At 43.2% G+C, this 27,730-nt stretch overlaps 3 protein-coding genes and 1 long non-coding RNA gene across 5 annotated transcripts in view; 2 read left to right on the top strand and 2 right to left on the bottom strand.

Moving 5' to 3' along the window:
* LOC149287732 (uncharacterized) overlaps positions 1–16,345 on the top strand; it is a 29,319-nt gene extending 12,974 nt beyond the window's left edge. The window contains exons 2-5 of the mRNA XM_089492523.1: positions 286–454; positions 1,292–1,412; positions 5,157–5,332; positions 16,322–16,345. Coding sequence (XP_089348649.1) covers positions 286–454; positions 1,292–1,412; positions 5,157–5,332; positions 16,322–16,345 — 490 coding nt within the window. The remainder of the gene's footprint in view (positions 1–285; positions 455–1,291; positions 1,413–5,156; positions 5,333–16,321) is intronic.
* The window catches only part of LOC149287725 (uncharacterized), a 415,509-nt gene that overhangs the window by 145,841 nt on the left and 241,938 nt on the right, over positions 1–27,730 (bottom strand). The gene's annotated exons all lie outside the window — the stretch shown is intronic.
* LOC149287727 (uncharacterized) overlaps positions 1–27,730 on the top strand; it is a 253,773-nt gene that overhangs the window by 94,243 nt on the left and 131,800 nt on the right. The window lies entirely within an intron of this gene.
* Positions 16,913–23,868, bottom strand: LOC149287733 (uncharacterized). Of its 2 annotated transcripts, XM_089492492.1 has the most exons (4): positions 23,810–23,868; positions 20,974–21,145; positions 20,004–20,124; positions 16,913–17,947 (listed from the first exon to the last, which is right to left on the bottom strand). In XM_089492492.1, the coding sequence occupies exons 1-4, from the start codon at positions 23,812–23,814 to the stop codon at positions 17,382–17,384; spliced, it is 864 nt and encodes a 287-aa protein (XP_089348618.1). In that variant the 5' UTR covers positions 23,815–23,868; the 3' UTR covers positions 16,913–17,381. The 2 variants fall into 2 exon arrangements, with proteins under 2 accessions (XP_089348618.1, XP_089348617.1); XM_089492491.1 differs by lacking the exon at positions 23,810–23,868 and having other exon boundaries at positions 20,974–21,355.

Here is a 27,730-nt window from a genome sequence, read left to right on the forward strand (position 1 = left end):
GCTATTAGGACATAGTCAGGACCTTGTCCAATTCCCTATTCCCTGATCCCCAGCCACTCTCACAAGGCATGGAGTAACTGTTGTGTAGGGGAGCTGCAGTGAGTCTATGCTAGTTCCAGGGGGCTTTGTTTGGTGCAGAGGGAGGAAGGGGATGCTCACCTCTACATCGGCCCAAAGGAGGCATATGTTACCTGCGTATGTCATCAGCAGGATGCTGTTCTCTGTGTCTTTGACTGCTGCAGGTTTTCTTGCTAAACCAAGCCTTACCCTGGTCTCTTTTCTCAGGAACTTCATCACGATCCCCTTGTACACAGCGTTGGGACATTGTTTGCTGGAAGTGACCAAAGTGCAGGGCCACCAGGATCCCCCTGCCCACCTGATGGCCAACACAAAGGCCAAGCAGACGGAGCTGGGCTCCAACAGAAAGAGGCTGCCGAGGGTTAACAGCTCTTTGGTAAGTTGCCATCCTGACTGTTATTTTCATCTGTGTCTGGGCTGGATCATGAAAGCAAGCGAAGAAGATACTGTCCCAGTTTGGCAGAGAGAGTCCTGGTTAATCCTCTGTCTCCTCATTTTTTCAGGGGCTTAGGAAATGTCCTATTTCACTCTCCTCCTCCCATTTCCTCCTTTCTCCTCAGGTCAATTCAGTTGCTGCAAAGTGCATTCCAGGTTCAAAAGAGTCTACAGCTCATCAATGCAAAAGAGGGGAGAGAGGAGGAGAGAAGGGGGCAGGGTCTTGCCCTTGCCAGGAGTCTGAGCTAAAAGCAAAATGCTGTACCCTTTCTCGCTTGTGTGATCTTTATCATTAACAACTTTGGCCATCTTGACCCCCTTCTGGTGTTGCTTGTCCACATGTGTGTTGCTTTCCCCATCTGTGAAATGCTGGATGATATGGAAGAATATCTCTGGACTTAAATTGAGGGTGGGCCCAGTGGCCCTCAAGCCCAGAGTACTCCCCAGAACTGTTTTTTAAAAATGAAATTTGCCTCTGAAATTAGGTGAAATATGGCTAAATGAAAACTAATATACATGTTGGAATAGCCAGTATGTTAATCAATCAATAATATTCCAGAAATGGCTGAAATTATATTGTTTATCATATTGTATATTATATTGAAAGGATTCGAGACAAACTGGATCTCAAAGGCTGTAGCTTTTTGCTTTCTTGCAGAATTTAAAGTTTATTTCCTGGACTGAATTCTGAAGTGTTGAAATAATATTTGCAATGCACCATGTGCTTTCCTCCCCTTTTGTTTAGTCACTCTCTGGATAAGGCTATTTTCTGTTGCAGGTGACCTTTGCGGATGTGGCTGTATATTTCACTGAGGAGGAATGGAAACTGTTAACGAAGAAACAGAGACTGATGTACAGTTATGTGATGATGGAGAATTATGGAAATGTAGCCTCTGTGGGTAAGGAACCTGAATCCATTTCACTTCCTTTGAAGACTGAGGGCCCTTTCATAATTCACTGTCAGAGTGCTATGATTTCACGTTAGAATTATAAAATCAAAGAGTTGAAATAGACCACAAGGACCATCCAGTTCAATCTTCTGCCATGCAGGAATAGACATTCAAAGCAACCCCGAGGGATGGCCATCCAGCCTCTGTTTAAAGACCTCCAAAGAAAGAGACTCCACCAAACTCTGAGGGAGTATATTCCACTTTTGAAGAGCTCTTACTATCAGGAAGTTCCTCCTAAGGTTTAAGTGGAATCTCTTGTCCCTGTGGCTTGCATCCATTGTTCCATGTCCATTAATTTGAAATTAATAATAATAATAACCATAATGCGATGCCACCATGCTCTGATGGAGTATATTCCACTGTTGAATAGCTCTTATTGTCAGGAAGTTCCTCCTAATATTTTGGTGGAACTTTTTTTCCTGTGGCTTGTGTGATCGAGTTTGGATTTATATAAATTTTGGGTACCAAGCGATCAAAAATCATGACCCCTGACTGACCCCATCACAGCCGCCATTATCCCAAAAGCGAGCTGACCACGTAGCCAGACAAGCCTAGCAGGCCATGGCTAAAGCAGAAAGGTAGATTTAAACCTTTAAAACCAGTTCTGGGAGTTGCCATTGTCGCAGGCAACATGAATGAGGACAAAGGAAGTTTGCCTCACCTATTGATGGTATTAAGTACCAAGCATCTACATAGTAGTCTTCTCCCAAAGAAGTGGCAGACCCTTTTGTGTATCCATTGTTTAACTTTAGTCTTAGTCAATAGATAGCCATGAAGACCTTTGTTCTGCAGGTAGCTATAGCCTGAGGATACGTTTCGCAGTATAAATAAAACCCAGATTCCAGCCCTCCTTTGGGCTTTGTGAGCTACAGTTCCAAACCTCAACTCTGTCGAGCAATCGCTCCGGAGCTCTCTTGGGCACTGCGCCCTGCTGAAATCACTTGGGCAAGCCAAAGCCCACTGTCTCTTTCGGGCCTCTTGTTAGCTTAGCCCGCTAGAACTTAGCTCCTAGCCATCGCGGTTGCCACTTGCTTTCTGTTCCCCGCTGCCATGTTCACTTACCAACATCCCTCACATCTGTCGCTTGGAGAAGACTCCTAAGGTAAATATTTCAACGGTGCCTCTATCCTTTCTCCTTTACCCCCAACTCTTCCCCTCCCTTGCTTTAGCATTGAATGTGTGTGTGCGTGTGTGATCCCTTTTTGGTTGTGTGGCTTTAATAAATGTTTATATTTTATTTGCAACTCATTGACATTGCAGTCTCTGTTTCTTGGGGTTGGACTATATGACCTCTGGTATACACATAGGGACCCAATCCGCTGCATGCGTTGTTAGGACACGCCTCTTGTAAATTTGAGCTAATTAAATTCCCCTGATTCGATCCTTCCTAACACTTGCGTCCATTGTTCTGTGTCCTTTGTTCTAGAGCAGCAGAAAGCAAGCTTGCTTCATACTCAGTATCTCTTCAAATACTTGAACAGGGCTGTCATATCCACTCTTAACCTTCTCTTCTCCAAGCTAAACATACCCAGCTCCCTAAGTCATTCCTCAGAGAGCATGGTTTCCAGACCATTCACCATTTTGGTTTCCTTCTCTGGACATGCTCCAGTTTCTCAACATCTGTTTGAATTGTGGTGCCCAGAACTGGACACAGGATCATTGCAAGTGAGCCCTGACCAAAGCAGAATAGAGTGGAACTATTACTTACCTTGATCTTGACACTATACTCCTATTGATACAGCCTAGGATCACATTGGCCTTTTTAGCTGCTGCATCACACTGTTGACACATGTTCAACTTGTGCTCTACTACCATTCCTAGTTCCCTTTCACACGTAATTTAATTGTCATAACAACTTCCTGTGGAATCTTGGAATTTCTAGTTTTAGTGAGGCACTATTGTTCTCCACTTTGTAAGGATTCTCAATATCCAATCCTAAACTGCCAATTCTGGAATTTTGTAGGAAGGAGCCATGGAGATTAATGTTTTTTGCCCGTAAATGGTCCTCAGCCCATTCCTGAGCAAGTTTCCTGGCTTTTGTGGCCCCTCTTCCAGCCTTTTGAGGCTCTGGAGAGGCTTCATGGGAAAAAGGCCTCCCTTGGCCCTGCAATAGCTCAGAGAGGCAAAATGGCCTCCACTTCCACAAAGTGATGCTGTGGTATATTGAAGGGCAAAACATTATACCATATTTTTAGGCAACACAATTTGGGGTTTCCCCTGAGATCCCCTGGGGTCCAATGTGACCACCCCACTTCCGAACAGTAGGCCATCTCTGTCTTAGAGATGCCTTAAGGTTGTTTTAAGGCTCATCCCTCACACTTGACCCTCACTAATATCAGAAACCAGGTCCCAGACTCCTTTTCTGCCTTTCCTAATGCATTAGTTGTATAATGATTGTCTTGCCTTTCTCAAGAAATGAGCCTCAAAGTGTCCCTTTTGTGCATCACACTCTGTGGGTGTGTGTCTGTCATAGAGAGATGGAGGCAATGTGAAAAACAGAAAGGCAGGGAAGAGATGCTGAAGGTCAAATGGTAAAGCAGTGCAGATGGGCAAGAGGCAGGGTTGGAGAGCGGAGGGAGAAAAGGAAGGGGATCAGGCCTCTGGGATCCAGGAGGGGAAGGCAGGAGCAAAGCCAGGATCGCCTAGCTTGAAAAACACACAAAGCATCACAAGAAGTAATTTGTATTGTAGCAATAAGGGTAAACATCAATCCATAAAATGAAATCCTAAACCTGGCAGGTAAAAATTGTCCCAAATAACTTTGAGAAATATAGACTTAAAATAGTAGCTTTGGCACGGTTGCTTAGAAAGTTGTATCCTAATCGAGTATCTCCCAAGCTGAGTTATATAACATTTCAAGCAGAATACAAGCTGCACATGGCGTGTTTATAGTGTTTATAGTGGCAACCCACTCATTAACTTCAAACTTCTAAAATGATTCATATAAAACAGAACAGTCAAATGGATATAGTGCAGAAAACACCGTATACAATCCTATTAATTCCAAAATGGAAGTTGTATAAAAATGTAATAACTTGACTCTTGGTCATAATTATTTCAAGATATTACATGGGTGTTTCTACATCTGTTCCAAAAAAAATCTGCTACAAATAATCGCAGATGCACAATATCTTGCAACTTTAACAGTTACCTGCTCCTAATAATACAATTATTTGCAAGCTCTCCTCTCCGACTTCCATCAACTTCACCATCCCTTGTACACACAACTCTAATCCACACCAATCCACATGCGAGCTGTATACTGTATTGGTTGTGAGTCATCTCCTGGTGCCACACAGCATGAAGGGACCTCTGCAGTTAGCTTCCATCATGCCTTGGTCTCTGACTCAGGACTTTATGGCAGTCTCACAGGATATAATGCCACTTGCCAATCAAACTATTTCTCCACATGTTTAATAGAATATTTTTGCAACATTCCTTTTTCTGACTATCTGCTTCCAGTGATTCCCTTAAGTCCCCCTCCAATCTCTTCTTTGTTAACTCCTATAAATAAGGATACAATTGTTCCATGGATTTAGGGGCATAAGTAGTACGGTCATCCTTGGGTTACTAGCAGAAACTCTCTTAATTTAATCTCTAATAAGGAGGGGTTAATGAGGGCTAAATCATGGCTAACACCCTCCTCTCTTAACGCTGATTTTCAGTCTTATCTGTCACTGTGCTTCTTTACAGAAAAATATTTGAGTCATGAGAGAATCCACACAAGAAAGAAGTCACATAAATGCCAGCATTGTGGGAAACATTTTGCTTACAAGTCAATCCTTGTCATGCATCGAAGGGTCCATACAGGAGAGAAGCCATACAAATGCCAGCATTGTGGGAAATGTTTTTCTCTGAAGTCACACCTAGTGATTCATCAGAGAGTCCACACAGCAGAGAAGCCACACAAATGCCAGCATTGTGGGAAATGTTTTTCTCTGAAGTCACACCTAGTGATTCATCAGAGAGTCCACACAGCAGAGAAGCCATACAAATGCCAGCATTGTGGGAAATGCTTTTACTTGAAGTCAAACCTAGTGAGACATCAGAGAGTCCACACAGGAGAGAAGCCATACAAATGCCAGCATTGTGGGAAATGTTTTTCTCAGAAGTCAGACCTAGTGAGACATCAGAGAGTCCACACAGGAGAGAAGCCATACAAATGCCAGCATTGTGGGAAATGCTTTTACTTGAAGTCAAACCTAGTGAAACATCAGAGAGTCCACACCGGAGAGAAGCCATACAAATGCCAGCGTTGTGGTAAATGTTTTCCTCGGAGGTCACACCTAGTGATACATCAGAGAGTCCACACAGGAGAGAAGCCATACAAATGCCAGCATTGTGGGAAATGCTTTTACTTGAAGTCAAACCTAGTGAGACATCAGAGAGTCCACACAGGAGAGAAGCCATACAAATGCCAGCATTGTGGGAAATGTTTTTCTATGAAGTCACACCTAGTGATACATCAGAGAGTCCACACAGGAGAGAAGCCATACAAATGCCAGCACTGTGGGAAATGTTTTACTTCGAAGTCAAGCCTAGTGACACATCAGAGAGTCCACACAGGAGCGAAGCCACACAAATCTCAGCAGTAAACTCACATTATTTTTGTCAGTAAGGAATATAAAATATTTTCAATCCAACGGTGCTAAGAAAAGGCCCTTGTGATTTTGTTTGTAAGGTTTCTCTGTCCATATGTCTGTTTGTTTTAAAGTTGTATGTTGTTAAGTTTAGGTTTTATTTGCTAATAGTATAGATAGTTGCTATGGGTTGTCTATTTGGCTGGGGATTGTGGGTCATGGTATAGGTTTGCTAGATGAGGGGCTGGGATTTGTTGCAGCTGTCTAGAATATTTATGGGAATGATAGCTTTTGCATTGTGTGGGATGTTGGCTGAAGAAAGTCGGAGGCTGGTATTAACAGAAAGGGCTAGTTTCTAGGGATGGCAAAGAGGGGCTTGTTACCTGTGGGGCAGAGACTGTAGGAATTGGACGGGGGAGCTAGGCTTGGAAGAGGGAGCAGTTTTAGGTGTTTGGGGTTTTAATGTATTGTTTGCTTGGAATGGGCAGTTCTGGCTTAACCACTGAATTTTTGACTCTGTGTTCTCAATAAAGTTCTTTACTATTTCAACACACTGGACTCTTAAATGCACAGAAGTTGTGAATTTGTGCTAAACTGACCCTTTATTCCCTCCTCAGTTTTCTGTTCCATTCCCAGCCATAAGAACAGCAGAGGCAAACACACACAAACACAAACATAGAAGATACACAGAGAGAGCTTCATTTCCAAAGCAGAGCCTTCCTTTCCTGCCTTTTCCTCCTGAGTCCAGCTCTGCACCTTGGGCTCGCCTGGAGTCTCCTCAAAGGAAGAAAGAAGGGAAGAAAGGGGAGACTGCTGAATCCCCAGCGCATACCTTCCTTTCCCGCAAAGGCCACCAGTGGAATAAGCAGCAGCAGCAGAGAGGCCCTTGCAAATCCTGCGCATGTTGAGGAGGGGCCTCGAGGGGGATGTTGAGGTCGCCCAGAACCAAAAGCCTAGGTGACTCCAGCAGCATCTCAGAGACCAGTTGTGTCAGCTCCGCTAGGGAGTCTGTTAAGGAACGGGGTGGACATTAAACCAACAGAATCCCTAGACTTCGCCTAGTCTTTAAGCTGAGGCAAATACATTTGATGTGGTCGATCATATGGATAGGTATCCTGCTCAAGGCAAGATTGTCTTTATGGACCAAAGCAATGTCCCCTTACCTGCTCACTGACGGAGAACCCGGCTGGTAAGGCCTGATCCCAGGTGGCTGAGCTATCATCACGCAGCCAGGTCTCCATGAAACAAGCCAGGTCAGCCTCTTCGTCCAGTAGGAGATACTAGACTATCTGCGTTGTATTTTTGACTGACCTGGCATTACACATGGTTGGTTTGGTATGCTCTCCAGCCCTTTTGGGATAGAAGGGTGAATGGAAGGGGAGAGAGATATCTGTTAGGGTCCTAATTGCAGCCCATCTTGCAACACAAAAGGCAGTACTTTGAAAAAGGAATAGCTTTTATTGAAGAAGAAGTAATGGAAGTGACTTTTTTGTCAGGAATTAAAGAAGGTATAAACATATCCCTTTTATAACCATATGCATCCACCTCACTCCATTTACCAATGAAGCTAATTAATCGGGTAGCCCTTTCCCGCACAGCGTTCTCCCGCCCTTTTAGGTGCAGTGTCCTCCCATCCGGGATTCTGGCAGCTTTCCTAAAAGCAATGAAGCTCTCATGTGCCTTTTCTCAACCACTGCACCTCTGGCCTTGGACCACAGAACTCAGCCACACAACGGTTTTAATTTGCATTATGGCTTAGCAATATATATAGCTATCTATAATATAAAACCCTATCAATCTCCACATAATATGATACCACATGAAAATATAATATGCCTAAATCCATAGCAACATAATATAATATAAAAATATCCATAACTCTCTATGTTTCCCCTCCTTTTCCAGAGACCAGTCTTTTAAACTCAAGCCTCTGTTAGAAGAGTGATTCCCACACATTTCAATCCTAGCAAAGAAGCACATTCTTTAGCCATGATCTCCCTACCTCTTTCTAGTATCTTCTATTAAAGCACATATTAAAACATATTATTTTAACCCACCATAAATCCCATCTATCTTATCTCTAACCTAAACCTAAACCTATAACCCTTATGACATGAATCCCTAAATGAATAGATGCATAAATAAAGGTATTCATGACATAATGTGACCTCAGGCTGGTGCTCCTTACCTGAATGAGACTGGCCCTTTGCGACCTCAGGCTGATGCTCCTTGCCTGCAGCAATGAGATGGGATCATTGTGAATTTAGGCTAATACTGCTTATCTGAAGGTTTGAGATGTGACCATTGGAACCTGAGGCTGATGCTGCTTGCCTGAAACACTGAGACTGGCCCATTGTGATCTCAGCCTGAGTTTCCTTGGCTGAAGCATTGAGAGGGTACTATTGTGACTTCAGGGTGGTGCTCTTTACCTGAAAGATTTAGACTGACCCATTGCAACCTCAGGCTTATGCTCCTTGCCTGAACGATTGAGATGGGAGAATTGTCACTTCAAACTGGTGGTGTGTCCCTGAAGGATTGAGACTGGCCCATTGTGTGTCAGAGTTCTGTCATAAAGGGTAAAAATATTAGGGTTTGGTTATTAAAGTAGGAGTTATAGTTGCAGTCCATAGTATGCAGTGTAGAGTGATGGATTATAGAAAGCCCGTAATGGAAAATGATAGAAAGACAGATGGAGTGGCTTTTAGATGAAGGAGGCGTTTGGAGAGGGGCTGGGGTTGCAGCTGTAGATGGTTATCAAGGAGGAGTGAAGCTGGCTTGGGAAGACCGCTCTTCAAGGGGAGGCTGTCTGGGAGAAGGGAAGGGAAGTATACACAACCTTGGTATCTATGCAACCTCCGCTTGTGTTGCTTTAGCTTGGGAATTGGGGGCTGGCTTAGGGAGGGATTGAGCAAGTCCCTTTGGACTTCAGACTTTGCAAAAAGGTGTTAATGGGTGTTTCTGCCTGGATTCATCAATAAAGCTTCTTTTGTTTCAAATGAGTTTTATTTTCTGAGCACAGGACTGACTCCAGATCTCACTGTTTGCAAAGTCTCACAGTTTTACCTCCAATGGAGACCCAGGAACAAGAAGAGTTCTTGGGGAACCCAGTGGTTCTGGAGATCCCGGTGGTGGAGGAGCAGGTGCCTTCTTCAGAGGAACTAGGGCCAAGCCCAAGACTGTGAAACCTCCTGAAGCTCACACCATCCAGGCCACCACTGGAGGAATTGGGTTTCCGGCCCCAGACTGGGGAAAAGAAGGCCGTCGGGGGGCAGAGTGACAGCCTGGGACCTGGCAGTGGGGGAGTCGCTTGATAGCCGCCCCAGGACAGAAGAACCCCAGGTAGACGTTTATCGAATGGAGGAAGACATAAAGGAATTAAAGGACCTTATGAAGTGGTTGGTGTCGAAATTAAAGATATGGAGGAGGAAGATGTCAGAGGTGAACCGAGGGCAGCTGATGCTCATTGCCTGAAGCACTGAGGCTGTCCCATTGTGATTTCCAAATCCTTCACCATTTTAGTTGCCCTCCTTTGGGTGTCCTCCAGTTTCTCAACATCCTTTTGAATTGTGGGGCCCAGAACTGGACACAGTATTCCATGTGGGGCCTGACCAGAGCAGAATAGAGTAGTACTATTACTTCCCTTGATCTAGGCTCTATACTTCTATTGATGCAGCCTAAAATCGCATTGGCCTTCTTAGCTGCCACATCGCACTGTTGACTCATGTTCAACTTGTGGTCTGCTTGGACTCCTAGATCCCTTTCACACATAGTTTCATTCATCAAGGTGTCCCCCATAATCCTATATCTGTGCATTTCATTTTTCTGCCCTTAATGCAGTACCTTACATTTCTCCATGTTAATTTTCATTTTGTTAGCTTTGACCCAGCTTTCTAGTCTATTCAGGTCCTTTTGAATTTTGATCCTGTCCTTTGGGGTATTAGCTACTCCTCCTAATTTGGTGTCATCTGCAAATTTGATAAGTATGCCCCCAATTCTGTCATCCAAATAATTGATATAGATGTTGAATAGCACTGGGCCCAGGAAAGGACCCCACTGGACACAGCACTGGTCACTTCTATCCAGGATGAAAAGGAGTCATTGCTGAGCAACCTTTCGGTTCGGCTGGTCAACCAATTACAATTCCATGTAACAGTTACCTTGTCTAGCTTGTTTCATGTTTTTGTTTTATATACCGTTTAATTTGGTTAATTGCTATTAGTGAATTGCCAAGAGTGGCCACCAGATGGCGCTCCAGGATAGAAGTTGGTGAGAAGCCCAAGGAGGCTGCAGTGCCCTGAGTATCCACAAGAGGGCGGCGTTGTATTAGGAATGTTCTTTATGGATAAAACCGAAGTCTATGGGGACTAATGTGATTTTCCCATTGGCTCCCCATTCCTGAGGGAGCGTGGCCTCCTTCCAATTACCTGGACCTTCCTCTGCTCCCATTGGCTGCCTATTCCCCCCCCCCTGGTTGCCCTGAAAGCGAAAGGACCACCGGAAGAAAGTGGGGGGAATTGCAGCGCTGCATCATGGGAAATTTGCAACTGGGGGGGTTTGCGGTGTTGAAACAGAGCAGAAGCAAAGCTGCATTCCACACCAGACCAATTCGGAGTGGAATCAGAGTGAGCTTGGAAGCAATTTCTGAGCATTCGCTTGTTACCTATTTCACCAAAATGAGGGGTCACTTTGGAACCATTGCGGAAGCCCCATGGAAGGAGCCCCCATAGAAAGGAATCCTGTGAGATGACACTCACATTTTCGCGTGGATTCGCATCGTTTGACCTGCAGTGGCTTCGAATCTGAGCTGCAAAGAGCTGCAAAAACCTCCGTGTGATAAACACAGTCTTTCAGATTTCAGAAAACTCTGTGGTTTGGGGAATAAGAAGCTAATTATCATAATTGTTGTTGAAATTCAATGCCCCAATAATATGGAAGTCACAGTCTGTCAAAGTTTACATGAACTGTGTGAAATGTGGTTTTTGTTTTGCTGTTGTCTGTCCTGAATTTCCCATCTCCACTAAATGACCCCAAGATCAAGCAAGAAGAGAGAAGGAGAAAACTGGGTCTCCTTCCACTTTCTCAACCCCATTTAGAAATGTATGGACCTCTTCCTTGGCAATGCTTAGACACAGCTTTGCTCCTTAAAAAACACAAGGCTTGTAATCTTTCACAGAAGACATATTATTTGGGAGGCAGTTCAAGAAAAATCCTATGAGGAAGGTGCCCTCAATTTCTTTTCTAGGCATAGAGGCTGCTGGGCTTTTTCATCCACAGTTTTATGGTGGAGGTGGCCTATGACAAACCTCCTTTGAACACAGACCAATGAAGAACTGCCTTCAACTTGACCACTAGCGAACCTGTTAAACGTTCACATGATGAAGAGAGTTCTGCCTGATGGATCCTATGATGATTCTCCTGAGTTTCACTTAATTTCTTCAGGTAAAATTGTATTTATTTGTTAGACTGTTCTTATACTTAAAACAAAAATCTTCTCCAGACGAAGGACTTGGAAAGAAGAAAGGTCCCTCCACAAAATTGTCTGGCCTTAAGATGAATGACAAAGGCATCATGCAAAATGAAGAAGAGACGGTGATCCTGAACCAGACAATTCTTTCTGACCCAGAGGAAGGGATCCAAGTGAGTCTGGGACACTTTTATGCAAGAGGTTCTTGGCCTTAGGAGAAAAGCCGCAATATGGAAAAGGGGCACCAGCTCATCTTTCTACTCTTTGTTCAAATGGACAGGTTTTCTCTGACCTACGGAGTCAAAGCAGCCCATTTGGATGTTGAATGCGGATTGGAGGATGACTCACATTTGCCGCTAGGATCTTACTGGCATGGCTGCAGGAACATGGATCTCATAGAATCAGAGGATGACCTGGAACTAACTGACAAGGAACAGAAGAAGCCTATGCGCTTTCCATGGTGTTTTAGAGTTGGGCAGCGGGTTCACATCTCCTTGTCTTGCAAAGAGAGTTAGTAATTCCTCCCCACTGAGAATTTATCCTTAAAGTAATGGAGGTCAGGGCAGGGGAGAATTAAATCCACCCCAAACTTTTTACTGAACTCTCTTCCCCCCAATAAATTCAATGCCTTGGACAGTCAAATTAAAACCAACATGGATTCACTGTCCCACTAAGATGGAAGCCACTAAGGGGCTTAGACATAATGGGACACAGACCGTTGTCTTTAGTGAGAGCCATGCAATGAATTTTATGAGGCAAGTCAGGTTTATTTACATACCACCTTTCTAATGTAACAGTGAACAGTGACCATATTATCAATGGGGAATTTAATTAGCACAAGGTCACAAGAGGAGGCCTGTTGCTACACCTCAGGGATCGGCCCTTCGATCTGGATACCAGGAACTAGAAATCCAGAAATGAGGCAGAGGCTCTAACTACAATCAATGTCTCTTTTATTGGAAACTGGGGTTCAAACACATACAGACACATACGCACATGCATTCATACAAGGCTCAGGAAATAACCTGGTAGATCTGGGATAGATAATAGGCTTTTCTCATGGTAATACTCACCTGATGTAGGGGTTTTATCTTGGGAAGCAATTTGTGTGAGGGTTTGTAAGTCTGCTTAATATTTAAAGCTTAGCAGACCAGGTCAGAGAGACTTCAAACGGACATAGATGTTAGCTGCAAAATGACCAGAGACAGGCGGTGACTGACCTGGGTGAGGGAGGCAGCTGAGAGTGGCTGGCAGCAGCACATCTCTAAATTTAGGAGACCTTTTAAGGGTTTAACAGGGTCTCTAGACAAAGGGCAATCAGTCTGAAACTGTTTGAAGTGTATTTCACATCTTAGGTCCATGTTTTGATCTCACTAAATGTTTCTGCTAGAGTAGGGACCCAAAATGGCTATGCAAATGGCATTCCTTTGATTCAAATGGCTCCCCCTCAATCACAAGAGAGAAACACTGCCTTAAGACATCTGCCTGATAGCAGCTAAGCAGCTCCTGGCATGATCTCACCCATCTTCAGAGCTGGGAAAGGAAATTCATTTACATATCAAAACCCATGGCTTCCCCTTGTTTCAGTGGGAACCTGTTATTTGGATCCCATGCTAGGGCCATACAGCTACTCAGGTCAAGATGCACTTTTGATATCAAGGTGCAGGTCAGAGCCTATCATTTAGATATATTAAAAGGTGCAGATCAATGCCTATCACTACTGGGGGGGAAAGTATATAAAGTGAATTCCTTACCAAAATAAACACACAAATAATAATAATAATAATAATAATAATAATAATAATAATAATTTACTTATACCCCGCTCTTCAACCAAGGCTATCAGAGTGGCTTACAAATTGTTAATTAGACATTTCCCAGATACAAGAGAATATTTGATTATACAACATTTTTGTGGAGATTTGGGATATCTGCATTGCATATGTAAACAAAAATAGACACATCTCCCTTTAAACCTCCTGCATCTATTTGTAGAAAGGTACACAGGTCCAAATGATTTGTCTTGCTGGGTTTTCCTATCTGACATGATTTGGAAATCGTTGTCGAAACTCATTTGTTTATTACATCATTACCTTTACGTGTCTGTTATTTCTCAGTGTTATGTTTATTAATACAGAAGGAGAAGGAGAAAAACTGCAACCAAAGAGCATGCATTGTTGTTTTCCAATTACAAAACAACAACCAGTCATACCATGATGACCAGTGTGGAGAAGCAGCCAGAAAAGCTAGTATGATTCCAGGCTGAATCAGCAGTACTCTAGATCATAGGAAGTAATAGTGCCACTGTATTCTACTCTGGTCAAGCCTCCCCTGGAATGCTGTGTCCAGTTCTGGACACCAAGATTCAAGAAGATGTTGACAAGCTGGAATAATGTCTCCAGGGAAGGATGAGTGAAGATGATTAAAGATTTGGAAACCAAGACTTGTCCACAATACAAAATATATACCTTTATTGGCCACCCAAAATGGGAAAAAAGTTGCATCGTGCAAACTTTCAAAGCTTCACTGGCTTCTTCGTCCGGCAGAGATGCTGAGATATTGAGTTATGTGACATTGGTAGCCAGAATCTTAATAGCATCGAAATGGAAAGAGAGTTCAATCCTTTTGGTGCAAGATTGGTCATTAAAACTATTGGAAATGGCTGAAAGAGACAAATGGATATGTCTCATGCATTTGTTTATTTATTTATACACCGCCTTTCTCCCAAGGCGGCTCTCAAGATAAAACGCCTTTAAAACAATTTTTAAAAACCAATTTAAAATAAGACCATTAAAACAGTATAAAATTAAGGTTAAACACTTACAAAAGTGAAAACGCATTATCTAATACATCTACCCCATATAAAAGCCATGAAACCCGAAAGCCTAGGGAAACCTGTCAGTATTTGGAAAATGGTAATGAAATATTTAAGTAACATGTTGGGAGAAATGTCAATTCTTGGTTTTCAGGATTAAGTAAGAGAAGCTGTTGTATAGTTATTCAGAATTTGGGATGATCCATATATTTAAGATAGATCCAAAAATCATTTGTATATAAGTAACAGCATTGATTCTACATTGTAGGTGCAGCCTTTATTATTATCTATTATCATGTGTATATAAGGAAGGAATATTACCAAAAATATGTATAAACACCAAGCATAGATATCTTAGGAAGGAGAGAAAGAATGAAAGGAATTCTTATTATATATTTTATGTCATTTTGTATGTCATGTCATTAGTTTATGTTATGTTTTAGGTTACAATAAACAAATAAATAACAGTTGTTGTGTGCCTTCAAGTCATTTCTGACTTATGTCGACCCTATCAGTAGGTTTCTTGTCCCATTTCTTCAGAGGGGCTTTGCCTTGATCATCCTCTGAGGCTGAGAGAGTGTAGCTTGACCACGATCACTCAGTGGCTTTCACAGTTGAGTTAGTATTCGAACCCTGGTCTCCAGAGTCATAAACCAGTGCTCAAACCACTACACGATGGAGCCACAGGCCTACATGCTGCCTCTGATGTTACTCAGGCCCTGTACACACTGGCCATTAAGGCCGGCATAGAGGCGGTGTCAGGGCATACTGTCCTCACAATGCATGCCCAACTCTGCCTCCCAGGATGCCCTGATGCCATGTGCTGCTTCACATGACGCAGCCCCAAATGAGTGCTGAATAGATGTGGCAATGCAGCTATGGTGCCCTTTCTAGGGTGCAAAAAGGAGCTGCTTTTTGCGGCTCCTTTTCGCACCCTCGAAAGGCCAGATCAGGACCACAGGGTGAGCCTGCAGCAACCCTGATCCATTGGAAAAAGGGGTGACTGCAGGGTGTCCCTTAGGGGTGGTCTGTAGAGCTTCTCAGTTAAGATGATAGTGAAGGATCTCAATGCAGAAAGAGGCCATTCCCCTTCTTGATCTTATGGACAAAGGGCAATAAAAGACAGATAATAAAGCTGCGCTTACACTGTAGGATTAATGCAGATTGATGGCTCCATGCTTTGGAATCCTGGGGGCTATACTGTATATACTCATGGATTCATAGAATCGTAGAGTTGGAAGAGACCACAACGGCCAGCTAGTCCAACCCTATTATGCCATGCAGAAAATCACAATCAAAGCATCCCCGACAGATGGCCATCCAGCCTCTGTTTAAAGACCTCTGAGGAAGGAGACTCGACTGCACTCTGAGGAAGGAGTGTGTTCCAGTGTCAAACAGCTCTTACTGTCAGTTCCTTCTTCCTAATGTTGAGGTGAAATCTCTTTTTCTGGAGCTTACATTCATTGTTCCGGGTCCAAGTCTCTGGAGCATTAGAAAACAAGCTTCCTTCCTCCTCAATGTTACATCCTTTCAAGTATTTAAACAGGGCTATCATATCACCTCTTAACCATCTCTTCTCCAGGCTAAACACCCCCAGTTCGCTAAGGTGTTCTTCATAGGGCATGGTTTCCAGACCCTTCACCATTTTAGTCACACTCCTTTGGACACGTTCCACTTTCTCCACATCCTTTTTAAATTATGGTGCCCAGAACTGGACACATTATTCCAGGGTCTTTCCTCTGCTCCACTTTCCAGGAGGGAGGGGGCTCCTCAAAGACCTTTTTATATTTGGATCATGATCCCTTCCATGGCCATGCCTCTCTTTAAGGGAACCCCCGCCCTCTTTTCTCATAATAACCCCCAAGTACCTGGGCCCCAAGGAATCCTCAGAGGAGGAGGCAAGGAAGGAAAGAGGGAGAGGAGGCCTGGCAGCCCCCTACCTTTCTTTGAGGGAAGAGGGGCTTCCTTCCTTCTTATAACCCCCAACCCCCCCCCCCAGAAGATCCTCAAGCCATTCCTCTAAACGAACGAGGGTTGTCCCCCATTTCCATCCCTCAGAACAGACTGTGAGGGCAGCAATGGCTTCAGGTCTGAGTCTGAGACTGCGCATGCACACATACCTCCAAAGGCCCCTTCTGATCATGTGCAGGGACCAACAGGGCCTTACTGCTGCTGCTGTTTATTCCACTGGTGGCCTTTGAGGGAAGGAGGAGTGTACGAGGGTTCAGCAGCCTCCCCTTCCTTCATTCTTCCTTCCTTCCTTCTTTTGAGGAAATTTTTGAAGAGGCCGCAATGGAGCCCAGGAAAGGCAGGAAAGGAAAGCTCTGCTCTGGAAATAGTATCTCTGTGTATACTGTAGATAGATAGATAGATAGATAGATAGATAGATAGATAGATAGATGTGTGTTTGTCTCTGCTGTTCTTACAGCTGGGAATGGAGCTGAGGATTGAGGAGAGAAGAAAGTGTCAGTTTTGTGCATATTCACAAATTCTGTGCATCAAAGAATCCAGTGTGTTGAAACAGCAAAGACCTTTATTGAAAACACACATCAGAAATATGTTTAAGCCAGAACTGCCCAGAATATATTGAAACCCCAAAACCTAAAACTCCACCTTCTACCAAACCCAGCCCCCACCTACAATTCCCACCATCTATCCCCCACTATTAACCAGCCCCACTTTGCCATCCTTCTCACATGCACAATCTCTCCCTGCCCCAGACATTCGAAGAAGCAAGCTCCCTTTCTGTTACTACTACCAGCCAACATTCCACAAATTCCGAATGCTATTATTGCTATACTTGCCAGTTGCAACAAATCCCAGCCCCCCATCTAGCTAACTTATACCACGACCCATAATCCCCAGCCAAATTTATATACCCAAAACAATTATCTATACTAGCAGCAATTAAAACCTAAACTTAACAAAACATAACATTAAAACATAAACAGACATATGGACAGAAAAAAATGTACAAATAAAATCATGAGGGCCTTTTCTTATCACTGCCAGATCGAAACAGTATTTTTGTATTCCTTCTTTACAAAAATAATGTTCGTTCACTGCTTGGATGTGTGTGGCTCCTCTCCTATGTAGCCTCTCTGGTGACTGAATAGGCCTGACCTCCAAGAAAAGCATTTTCCACAATGCTGACATTTGTATGGCTTCTCTCCTGTGTGGATTCTCTGATGTTTCAATAGGTTTGACTTCAAAGAAAAACATTTCCCACAATGCTGGCATTTGTATGGCTTCTCTCCTGTGTGGATTCTGTGGTGTGTCATTAGGCTTGACTGCTGAGGAAAACAGTTCCCACAATGCTGGCATTCGTATGGCTTCTCTCCAGTGTGGACTCTCTGATGTTTCAATAGGTTTGACTTAAAAGAAAAACATTTCCCACAATGCTGGCATTTGTATGGATTTTCTCCTGTGTGGATTCTCTGGTGTGTCATTAGGCTTGACTGCCGATAAAAACATTTCCCACAATGCTGGCATTTGTATGGCTTCTCTCCTGTGTGGATTCTCTGGTGTTTCAATAGGCTTGACTTGAAAGAAAAACATTTCCCACAATGCTGGCATTTGTTTGGCTTCTCTCCTGTGTGGACTCTCCCATGACTGACAAGTTCTTCTGTAAAGAAGGATAATGATACACAATACTGAATATCAGAGTTAAGAGAGGAAAGTGTTAGCTCAAGATTTAGCCCTATGTTTACTCCTCCCTATTTGATATTAAATTAAGTTGGAGTCAGATTCCAATAACTCATTGGCAAAGTCAGAGTAAAGGGGCTGGGACCTGGACTCAAATTTTGGTGAGGGTCAAGTGCCAGGGAGCAGCCTTAAAACAGCCTTAAAACATGTATAAGACAGGCATGGACTACTGGTGAGGTTTGGAGGAGATCTCAGGGGCAACCGTATTGCCTGGGGGGGATGAAATAATATTTTGCCCCCAACATCCAACAGCATCTGTTTAGGGCAGAGGAGGCCATTTTGCCACTGTTGGGCCCTCTCTGAGCCATTGCAGGCCCAAGGGAGGGCTTTCCCCCAAGAAGACTCTCCAGAGCCTTAAAAGGATAGAGGAAGGGCCCAAAATGGTAGGAAACTTGCTCAGGGATGTGCTGAGTACCATTTGGGTGTAAAAAGCATTAATCTCCATGGCTTCTTTGTTAAGGAAAAAGCAACATGGGATATACAGTGATAGAAATAAAACATGTAAGTGAAAGTCACTATGACTAAGCAAAAGCAATTAAGAAGCCACACAGGTGTGAAAGGTAATGTAATTAGCAGTCCTAAATGCCAAGGACAGAAATGTAGAGGGTATAATTGAAAGCACCTGAGAATTGTTAAGTGGACAAGGTGAAATGATGAAATCATTAATTATGGGTTGAACCATGAGAACCAATCAAAATGGATGTACACGCCCACTGGGTGGAAACTAGCTAAGTGGGTAGTGTTTTACTATGACTATAATAATTGCTTTGATTCCCAATGTATTTTGTGGGTAGTTGTGGAGTTTTGTGATTTGTAGGGCATTAGTATTGTATATAGTAGAATAAAGTAGATCTTTTATATAAGACTACTGAGTTGTCTGGTGTCTTGGGTGAAGATACAAGAGCCAGCAGGATTCTGGAGAAGTGTGAAGACTTCTGAGGAAGAAGAGTGAGAAGGCTTGGAGAGTTTGTCAGGGTCTTCAGCCTATTCTCTGAAACTCTGCTGCTTTAGAGCGAAGCTTTAACCACTGGCAAAAACTGGTCAGCGCCGGTGCATAACAAGGTGGTGAGTTAGAGCCAGAGGTGAAGAGCTACAACTCCCATCATCCCTGACATTCTTTCCACAAAATCCTAGAATTGGCAGTTTAGGATCCTTAGACACTAGAGAGCAATAGTGCCACACTGAAGTACAGATTCAAATATTCTACAGGATGTTGCTATCACAATTAAACTAGGCTTGAAAGGGATCTAGGACTCCTAGTAGACCGCAAGTTGAACATGAGCCAACAGTGTGATGCGGCAGCTAAAAAGGCCAATGTGATTCTAGGCTGCATCAATACAAGAATAGTTTCTAGATCAAGGGAAGTAATAGCGCTACTCTATTCTGTTTTGGTCAGGCCTCACTTGGAATAATCCTGTGTCCAGTTCTGGCCCCACAATTCAAAAAGGATGTTGACAAATTGGAGCATTTCCAAAGGAGGGCAACCAAAGCTCTATGAGGAGCAGCGTAGAGAGCTTGTTATGTTTAGCCTGGAGAAAAGAAGATAAAGTGTGGATATGATATCCATGTTTAAATATTTGAAAGGGTGTCATGTTGTGCAAGGAGAAGGCTTGCTTTCTGCTGCTACAGAAAAAAGGATATACCACAATGGATGCAAGACACAGGGAAAGAGGTTCCACCTAAACATTAGGAAGAACTTGGTGACAGTAAGAGCTCTTTGACAGTGGAATATACTCCCTTAGAGTTTGGTGGAGTCCTCTTCTTTGGAGGTGTTTAAAGAGAGGCTGGATGGCCATCTCTTGGGGGTGATTTGAATGTGTATTCCTGCATGGCAGAAGGGGGTTGAACTAGATGGCCCTTGTGGTCTATTCCAACTCAATGATTCTACAATTCTAGTGGAACCAAAGCAACATGATAATAGAGTATGAAAGGGCCCTCAGTCTTTATAGAAAGAGCAATGGATCCAGGTTCCTTACCTACAGAAGCCACATTCTCGTAATTGTCCATCATTACATAATTGTACAAAAGTTTCTGTTTCTTCGTCAACAGATTCCATTCATCTTCGGAGAAATATACTGCCACATCTGCAAAGGTCACCTGAAATAGAAAATAGCCCTCATCCAGAGAGTGACTAAGCAAAAGGGGAGGAAAGGACATGGTGCATCCAAATATTATTTCATCACTTCAGAATTCATTCGAGGGAATAAACTTTAAATTCTGCAAGCAAGCAAAAAGCTACTGCCTTTGAGATCAGTTTTTCTTGAATCCTTTCAATATAATGTACAATATAATAAAAATATAATTTAGACCATGGCTGGGATACTGAGGATGGATTAGGATACTGACTATCCCAACACATATAGCACATTTAGCCACAAAAGAATTATGGTGCATTTAGCCATTTCTTGCCAAATTTCAGAGGCAAATGCCATTTTAAAAAACCCGTTCTGGGGAGCACTCTGGACTTGAGGGCCACTGGGCCCAGCCCCAATTTAGATCCAGAGACATTCTCCCATATCCCCAACATTTCACAAACAGGAAAGGGAAGATGCGTGTGGACAAGCAACACCAGAAAGTGATGAGGATGGCCAAAGTTGTTTATGAGGAAGATCACACAAGCTATGAAGGGCAAGTCAGTTTGCTTTAGCTTCAGCCTCCTGGCAAGGGAAGACACTGGCAACTTCTCTCCTCTCCCCCCTTTTGAGTTGATGGGGTGCAAACTCCTTGGAAGTCATTTTGCAGCAAACTAAGACAGCTGAGAAGAAGGGGGAAAGTGGGAGGAGGAGAGAGAAACTGGGACATTTTTGAAAGTCCCTGAAAAAGTGGGGTGACAGAGGATTAACCAGGACTTTCTCTGCCAAACTGGGACAATATGTTCTCCACTTGCTTTCATGAGCTGCCCCAGCCGTGACACAAATGAAACTAATAGTCAGGATGGCAACTCACCAAAGAGTTGTACTTCAACCGCCTCTTTCTCTTGGAGCCCAACTTCCTCTGCTTGGCCTCTGTGTTGGCCATTAGGTGGGTAAGGGGAAGGGTGTGCTGGTGGCCCTGCACTTGGGTCTCTTCCAGCAAAATATGCCCCAAAGCTGTGTACAAGGAGACCGAGATGAAGTTCCTGAGAAAAGAGACTAGGGTTAGTGCTTGGTTTGTCAAGAAACTCTGCATCACTCAAAGACACAGAGAACAGCATGCTGCTAGTGAGATACGCAGGTGACATATGACTCCTTTGAGCCAATGCAGAGGTGGGTATCTCTTTCCTCCCTCTTCACCAAACAAAGCCCCCTGGACCTAGCATAGATTCACTGCAGCTCCCCTACACAACAGATACTCCATGTTAAAATGCTTTTGACGTTGCTATGTTGCGCAGCACATGAGGCAACACGTTAATGTACGGCTCCAGATTCTGCACCATGACTGTAGTCAGTAGCTTGTGAGCTGAAGAAACACCTGTCGCTTTCTCAATGAGCAAAGAGACACTGTAATCTTCTCTCAGATGTGGCTTTTATTCATATAAGAAGTTCCACTGTGTACAACACTATATACATCGACACCCTCCACCATCCACACCAGTAACAACCCACTCTGAGGCACACACTGTCTGACTCTTCCTCAGTGACAGTTGAGAATGACAGTTGACAGTTGCATCAACATTCCAATGGTGCACTGTTTAAATGCTGAGACATCTAACTGCCACTAGAGCTGTCAATGACTTCCACAACAGCTCCACCTAGTGGCCACATGCATGTCATTTCCTCAGACCTGCTCACCATGGTCCTGACACTCCATGCCTTGTGAGAGTGGAGGGGGGTCAGGGGATGGGGAATTGGAGAGGACCCTGGCTATGTCCCTGTAGCTAGATGTGAAATGAGCGCATCATCTGCTGAAACCTCCTGACCTCCCCAGTGGCCCTCAGAGGAGAATGCCTTCCTTTGGCTTCTGGCTAGAGAAACACAGCTGGATGCTTCTCCAATGCCTCGCACCCAACACTCTCATCAGGCATGGAATGACCATGGAGCATGGCTTCCACAATTCCCATCTTTCATTTTGTAGTCCTTCAAATTTCACATCTATTTTAAACCTCTCCCTCATTTGATGATAAAGATACCAGTGACAATCTAGGCCAGATTCTTTAGGTTCTTCTTGTGTTTTGATCTCTAGTTTTCCTTGTGATTCTTTCAGGACATCCTTGTATCTCAACCATTTAGTTTTCTGGATACCTTTCCTCCCGAAAAGAGCCTCATGCGGCAAACGCCATAAAGGTATTTTTGGACATATTCTACACTTGTTTTCCCCCAGATCTTCAATAGAGCTTTTCTTACGAAATACAGTGCTACCTCGGGTTACGAAATTAATTCATTCCGCGGCGCCGTTCGTAACCCGATACATTTCGCAACCCAAAAAGGCTTTCCGTTAGCGCTGGAAAGCCGCTAGCCGCGCTTCGCATTTGAATTTCGCGCCGAAACGCGCCGAAATGAATTTCGTAACCCGAAAAATCTTTCGTTACCCGGAACAGTTTTTTCCAATCTAACTTTTTCGTACCCCAGAAATTTCGTAACGCGATCAATTCGTATCCCGGGGTACCACTGTACTGTAATTTTTACTTTCTTTATTAACTTTCTCTTTGCCGTAAATTAGGTATCCATTCCACCCAAATCTTAAATGTTCACCCACCAGACATAACAGTTGTTCATTCTCTAACAAAACCCATTCTCTAATCCAAACTAAACAAGCAGCATCATAAAGTTTTAACTTTGGTAAACCCAGCCCTCCTCTACTTTTGTCATCACAAAGTATTTTCATTTTTATCCTGACTCTTTTTATTCCAAATAAATTTTGAGATTTCCTTTTGCCATAGATTCAAGGGTTTTTCATTCTGGATGATGGGTATCGCTTGAAACAGAAACAGTATTTCAGGAAGGAAACTCATTTGGATCAGTGATATTTTTCCAAATAGCGATAAGTGTAATTTCCCCCATTTTTCTAGATCTTTTCTGATTTCCTTCCATGTGTCTCATAGTTATTGTGAAATAGATCTGAGTTTTTATGTGTTAAATTTATTCCTAGATATTTAACTTTCTTTCCCACTTTAAATCCACTAATTTCTTCCAGGATTTCTTCTTCCTTTTTCCCATATTTTTTGTTATTAATGTTGTTTTGTCTCTGTTTACTTTTAGTCCTGAATCATATTCCAATTCCACTATTACATCCATCAATTGTCTTGTGCTCTTTTCTGGGTTCTCCAGGGAATACAAATGTTGTCTGCAAAGACTCTCATTTTAAACTCAGTTGTTTTTAATTTTTATTCCATTGATCTTATTTTCTAATCTTATCCTATTATTCAGTGCTTCAAGGATCAGAAGGAACAAAAGGGGTGATAGTGGGAAAGCTTGCCATTTACCTTTAGAAATCTTAAATTCCTCTGTTTTTTATAGTTAACAATTAGTTTCGCTCTTTGATCTTTATACATTGCCTTTATCCACCTATAATAAGAAGCTCCTATTTCCATTTTTCAAGTGTCGCAAATAACATATCCCATCCTATGTTATCAAAGGCCTTTTCTATATCAACAAAGATAAGTGTAAGGTTTTTTTCGTTGTGCCTTTCAAAATATTCAATTACATTTAAGATGTTTTGGATGTTATCCCTTAGTTGTCTGTGAGGGAGAAATCCCGATTGCTCCTTATGGATCCAGTCTTTAAGAACTTTTTTGAATCTATCAGGCAAAATCATAGAAAATAATTTATAATCCATATTTAATAAGGAAATTATAGCTCTTTACCTCATTGCATCTCTATCTTCTTTTAACAGCAAAGTTAAATTAGCATGTTTCCATGTTTCAGGATAATGGTTATCTTTGATGGCATTTATCGTTGTCTTTTTGAGGCCTTCAGGAGAGAGAGAGAGACTGAGGGAAGAGAGGAAGGAGGTCCTGGAGGGAGGGTGCCTTGGGAGATATAGAGCCTTCTTGAGATATTCAGGGTTCGCTTCCTAACAAAGGGGTTTCTGGCCTCATAAAGAATTTGGGAAAACTGGATCTGAAAGGCAGTAGTAGCCTTTTCTCTTGCCAATGGGATTTACAGTGTATTCCTTGGACTGGATCTCCCAGCATCCACATGGCCAGAGAGAGGAGGGCTCCTGCCCTGCAGTAAGCCCCCTCCAATCCCTCTGAACAGAGGACTGTAACTCCCACATCTTCTTGATTTGACACATTGTCACATTCCTCCTTCCTTCCTTCCTATCTGTCTTCTGAGGTGTGATTAAGCTCTGTTAGTGGTGTCACTGCTCTTGTTATCGTAGTGTGCCTCCAAACTGTTTCTGATTTATGGCAACCCTAAGGGAAGCCCTTTGCAGGGTTTTCTTGGCAAGATTTGTCCAGAAGTGGTTTTGCAAGTGCCTCCCTCTGAGGCTGAGAGAGTGTGACTTCTTGCCTAAGGTCACTCAGTGGGTTTCCGTGGCCAAGAGGGCATTTGAACCCTGGTCTCCAGGGTCATAGTCCAATGCTCCAGCCACTAAATGATGCTCTCTCTTTCTTGAGGATTTGTCATTTTTTGTGGAGTGGCTCCAAGTCATTGCTGACTTCTGGGGAGCCTCTCCTGGGGTTTCCTTGGCAAGAGTTGTTCAGAGGAGGTTTCCCATTGCCTTCCCTGAGGCTGAGAGAGTGTGACTTCTTGCCCAAGGGACCCAGCTGGTTTCATGGAGGAGTGGGACACTGGACCCTGGCCTCAAGAGTTGTAACCCAACACTCAAACCACTGAACCACACTGCCTCCCGTTCCCATGTACAACCTGAGAAATAATTGCAGACTTTTTCTGTTCTTCATGTGTGTCTTAGAGTCGTTTCCAACTTATGGCAACCCTAAGACAACCTTATCATGGGATTTCCTTGGCAGGCTTCTTCATAGAGGGGTGGCCATTGCCATCCTCTGAGGCTGAGAGAGTGTGACTTGACAAGGGTCACCTAAGTCCAAAACACACTGCAGCAATAATCCAATCTGAGACCGCTTTAACTGCCCTGGCTCAGTGCTAGGCAATTCTGGGAAATGTAGTTTTCTGAGACATTGAGCCTTCCCTTTCAGACAACTCTGGTGCCACAATAAACTCCATTTCCCAGGATTCCCTAGCACTGGGCCAGGGCAGTCAAAGTGCTCTCAAACTGGACTATTGCTGCCGTGTGTTTTGGACCTTTCTTGGCCGCAAACTGTCCATAGCCTGCAATGCATCTCCTAATTCTGTTGGCAGTCCCTCCCTCCCAACACTTTCTCATTTCCCCCAAAACCTGAGCAAAGCTGGCTGATGGAAAGAGGTTTTAAAGCAGCATTTAAATCTGCCATATTTGTTTTAAAAGACTAAATGTCCCAAATGCTATTATCAGTTTTGTAGCTATTATTACAGAAAGATGTAGAGTGCAAACTCCTCAAGTACCTTTATTTTCTGGAGTGAGATGGGCTTTTCTAACTGACTCTCTGTGATGATCTCCGGTGGTCCAAGCAGCCAAACTGCGGCCCTGGAATAATAATAATAATAATAATAATAATAATAATAATAATAATATTTTATACCCCTCTCTTCAGCCAAAAGGCTACCAGAGTGGATTAAAAATTGTTAGTTAAGACATTTAGACATTATGGCTCTTATCCCAGAAGACCCTTAAATTCCTTACATCCCGCTGCCTTCACCCAGTGAATTATAAGAGGATTTCCCTTAACCTACACTGGGACCAGTTAAGGAACCTTATTTCTACTTCTTTACTGATCTTTCCAAGCATCAACCGAGCCAAAACACGTGTAAAAGGAGCGTCAAGTAGTAGATACTCCAAGGAGATATTTACTATAAATAACAAAATATAACTAAAATATAAGTCATACAAGATATTAAGAGTCTTGCAGGTACAATATTTGTAAGTGTATAATATTCAATTCATACAAGCTATTAAAACAATAAATAAACCAGAAGGACCTTTATCTTGCTCTCTGATTGGTCAAGAGAGCCTTCCATAGCAGTGATATAATTCTGTGTGGGATGTGGGAGGGACTGGACTTCCAGCCAATCAGGGCCAGGGATGGTGGGAGGAACTGGGATTCTAGCCAATGGCAGCCCTCAGAGTGTCCTCAGGAGGACTTCTGTTCCCAAAAGAGCATTGAACCTATGGCTTTGAGACAGGGCTGCTCCTCCATTTTGATGCAGTGAGGCTCCTGGTGCAGACAGTTGGTTTTGAAGCCACCATGAAAGGAAGCCATTCCTAATGACTGAATATGTGGTCTTCCTATTTGTATTACCAAGGAAGGAAAGAGGGCCCTTTAGTCTTCTCTGCCTTTTCTGGCAAAAGAACTTGACCCATACAGACTGGAAATCAAATACATAAATAATAAAAATTGGATGATTGGGAGAGGCCGCCATAGACTTATATCAGTTCAGTGAAGCAAATTGTCAGGACCTTCATGGAAAACTTTTCATGTGCTAAAAATGTCTCCCATCACACAAGAAATCTAGATGACCAGGAACAAAGATTGCAGCCTTGTCTTTTCCTTCTCACCCCTTTCTTGAAGATCCAGGGAGCTAAGGAAAAAAGAAGGGAGGATATCCTAATATGTCCCACTCTATTGATATCCTGAAGGGATCAAATCATATTTGGGATCACCATGTGCTTCTCTCCTTAATTGCTCTCTGGATGAGGGCTATTTTCTATTGCAGACCATCTATTGAGATGCTGCAGTGTTTTCTTCACAGAAGAGGAAAGGCCATTCTTGAGTCTGAAGCAGAAATCTTTATACAGGATTTGGAAACCATGAAGCCCTATGAGGAAGGACTTAGGGAACTAGGGATGTTCAGCGTGGAGAACAGAAGGTTAAGAGGTGGTATGATAGCCCTGTTTAAATATTAGAAGGAATGTCATATTGAGAAGGGAGCAAGCTTATTTTCTGCTGCTCCAGAGACTAGGATGCAGAACAATGGATGCAAAGTGCAGGAAAAGGGATTCCATCTCAACATTAGGAGGGACTTCCTGACAGAAAGGGCTGTTTGACAGTGGAACAAACTCCCTCAGAGATTTTGGTGGAGTCTCCTTCCTTGGAGGTCTTTAAGCAGAGGTTGGATGGCCATCTGTCAGGGATGCTTTGATTGAGAGTTCCTGCATGGCAGAATGGGGTTGGACTGGATGGCCCTTGTGGTCTCTTCCAACTCTATGAGTTGTAATTCATTTTAGTTGCATCTACACTGCAGAAATACTCCACCTTTAACTGCCATGGCTCTCAGTGATATGGAATTCTGGGATTTGTAGTTCTGTGACTGTACAGAGGCATTCCAGGGGGAAGAATCACTGTGTGCTTAATAGACTATAGCAGTGTTTCCTAATCTTGTTCCCAGGATTACAGCTCCACCGTTCACTGGCCAGTAAAGTCCAAACCACCTGGAAGACCAGAGTTTGTGAAACACTGGTCACTATAGCAAAGCCTTTGACTGCATAGATCATGAAAGGCTATGGAAAGCCCTTAAAGCCATGGGAGTGCCAACACCTCTGATAGTCGTGATGAGGAATCTGTTCTCAGGACAAGAGGCTACTGTCAGAACAGAACATGGAGAAACAGAATAGTTCTCAATTGGAAAAAGGCTGCATCTTATCACCCCAACTATTCAATTTACATGCAGAAAATAAATGAAGAGCTGGTTTGAAAAGGAGGAGAGAAGACAAGAGAAAGGAACAT

Source organism: Sceloporus occidentalis, unplaced genomic scaffold (assembly GCF_023333645.1).
Source record: "Sceloporus occidentalis isolate IW3139 unplaced genomic scaffold, rSceOcc1.0.p SCAF_57, whole genome shotgun sequence".
Lineage (NCBI taxonomy): Eukaryota > Metazoa > Chordata > Lepidosauria > Squamata > Phrynosomatidae > Sceloporus > Sceloporus occidentalis.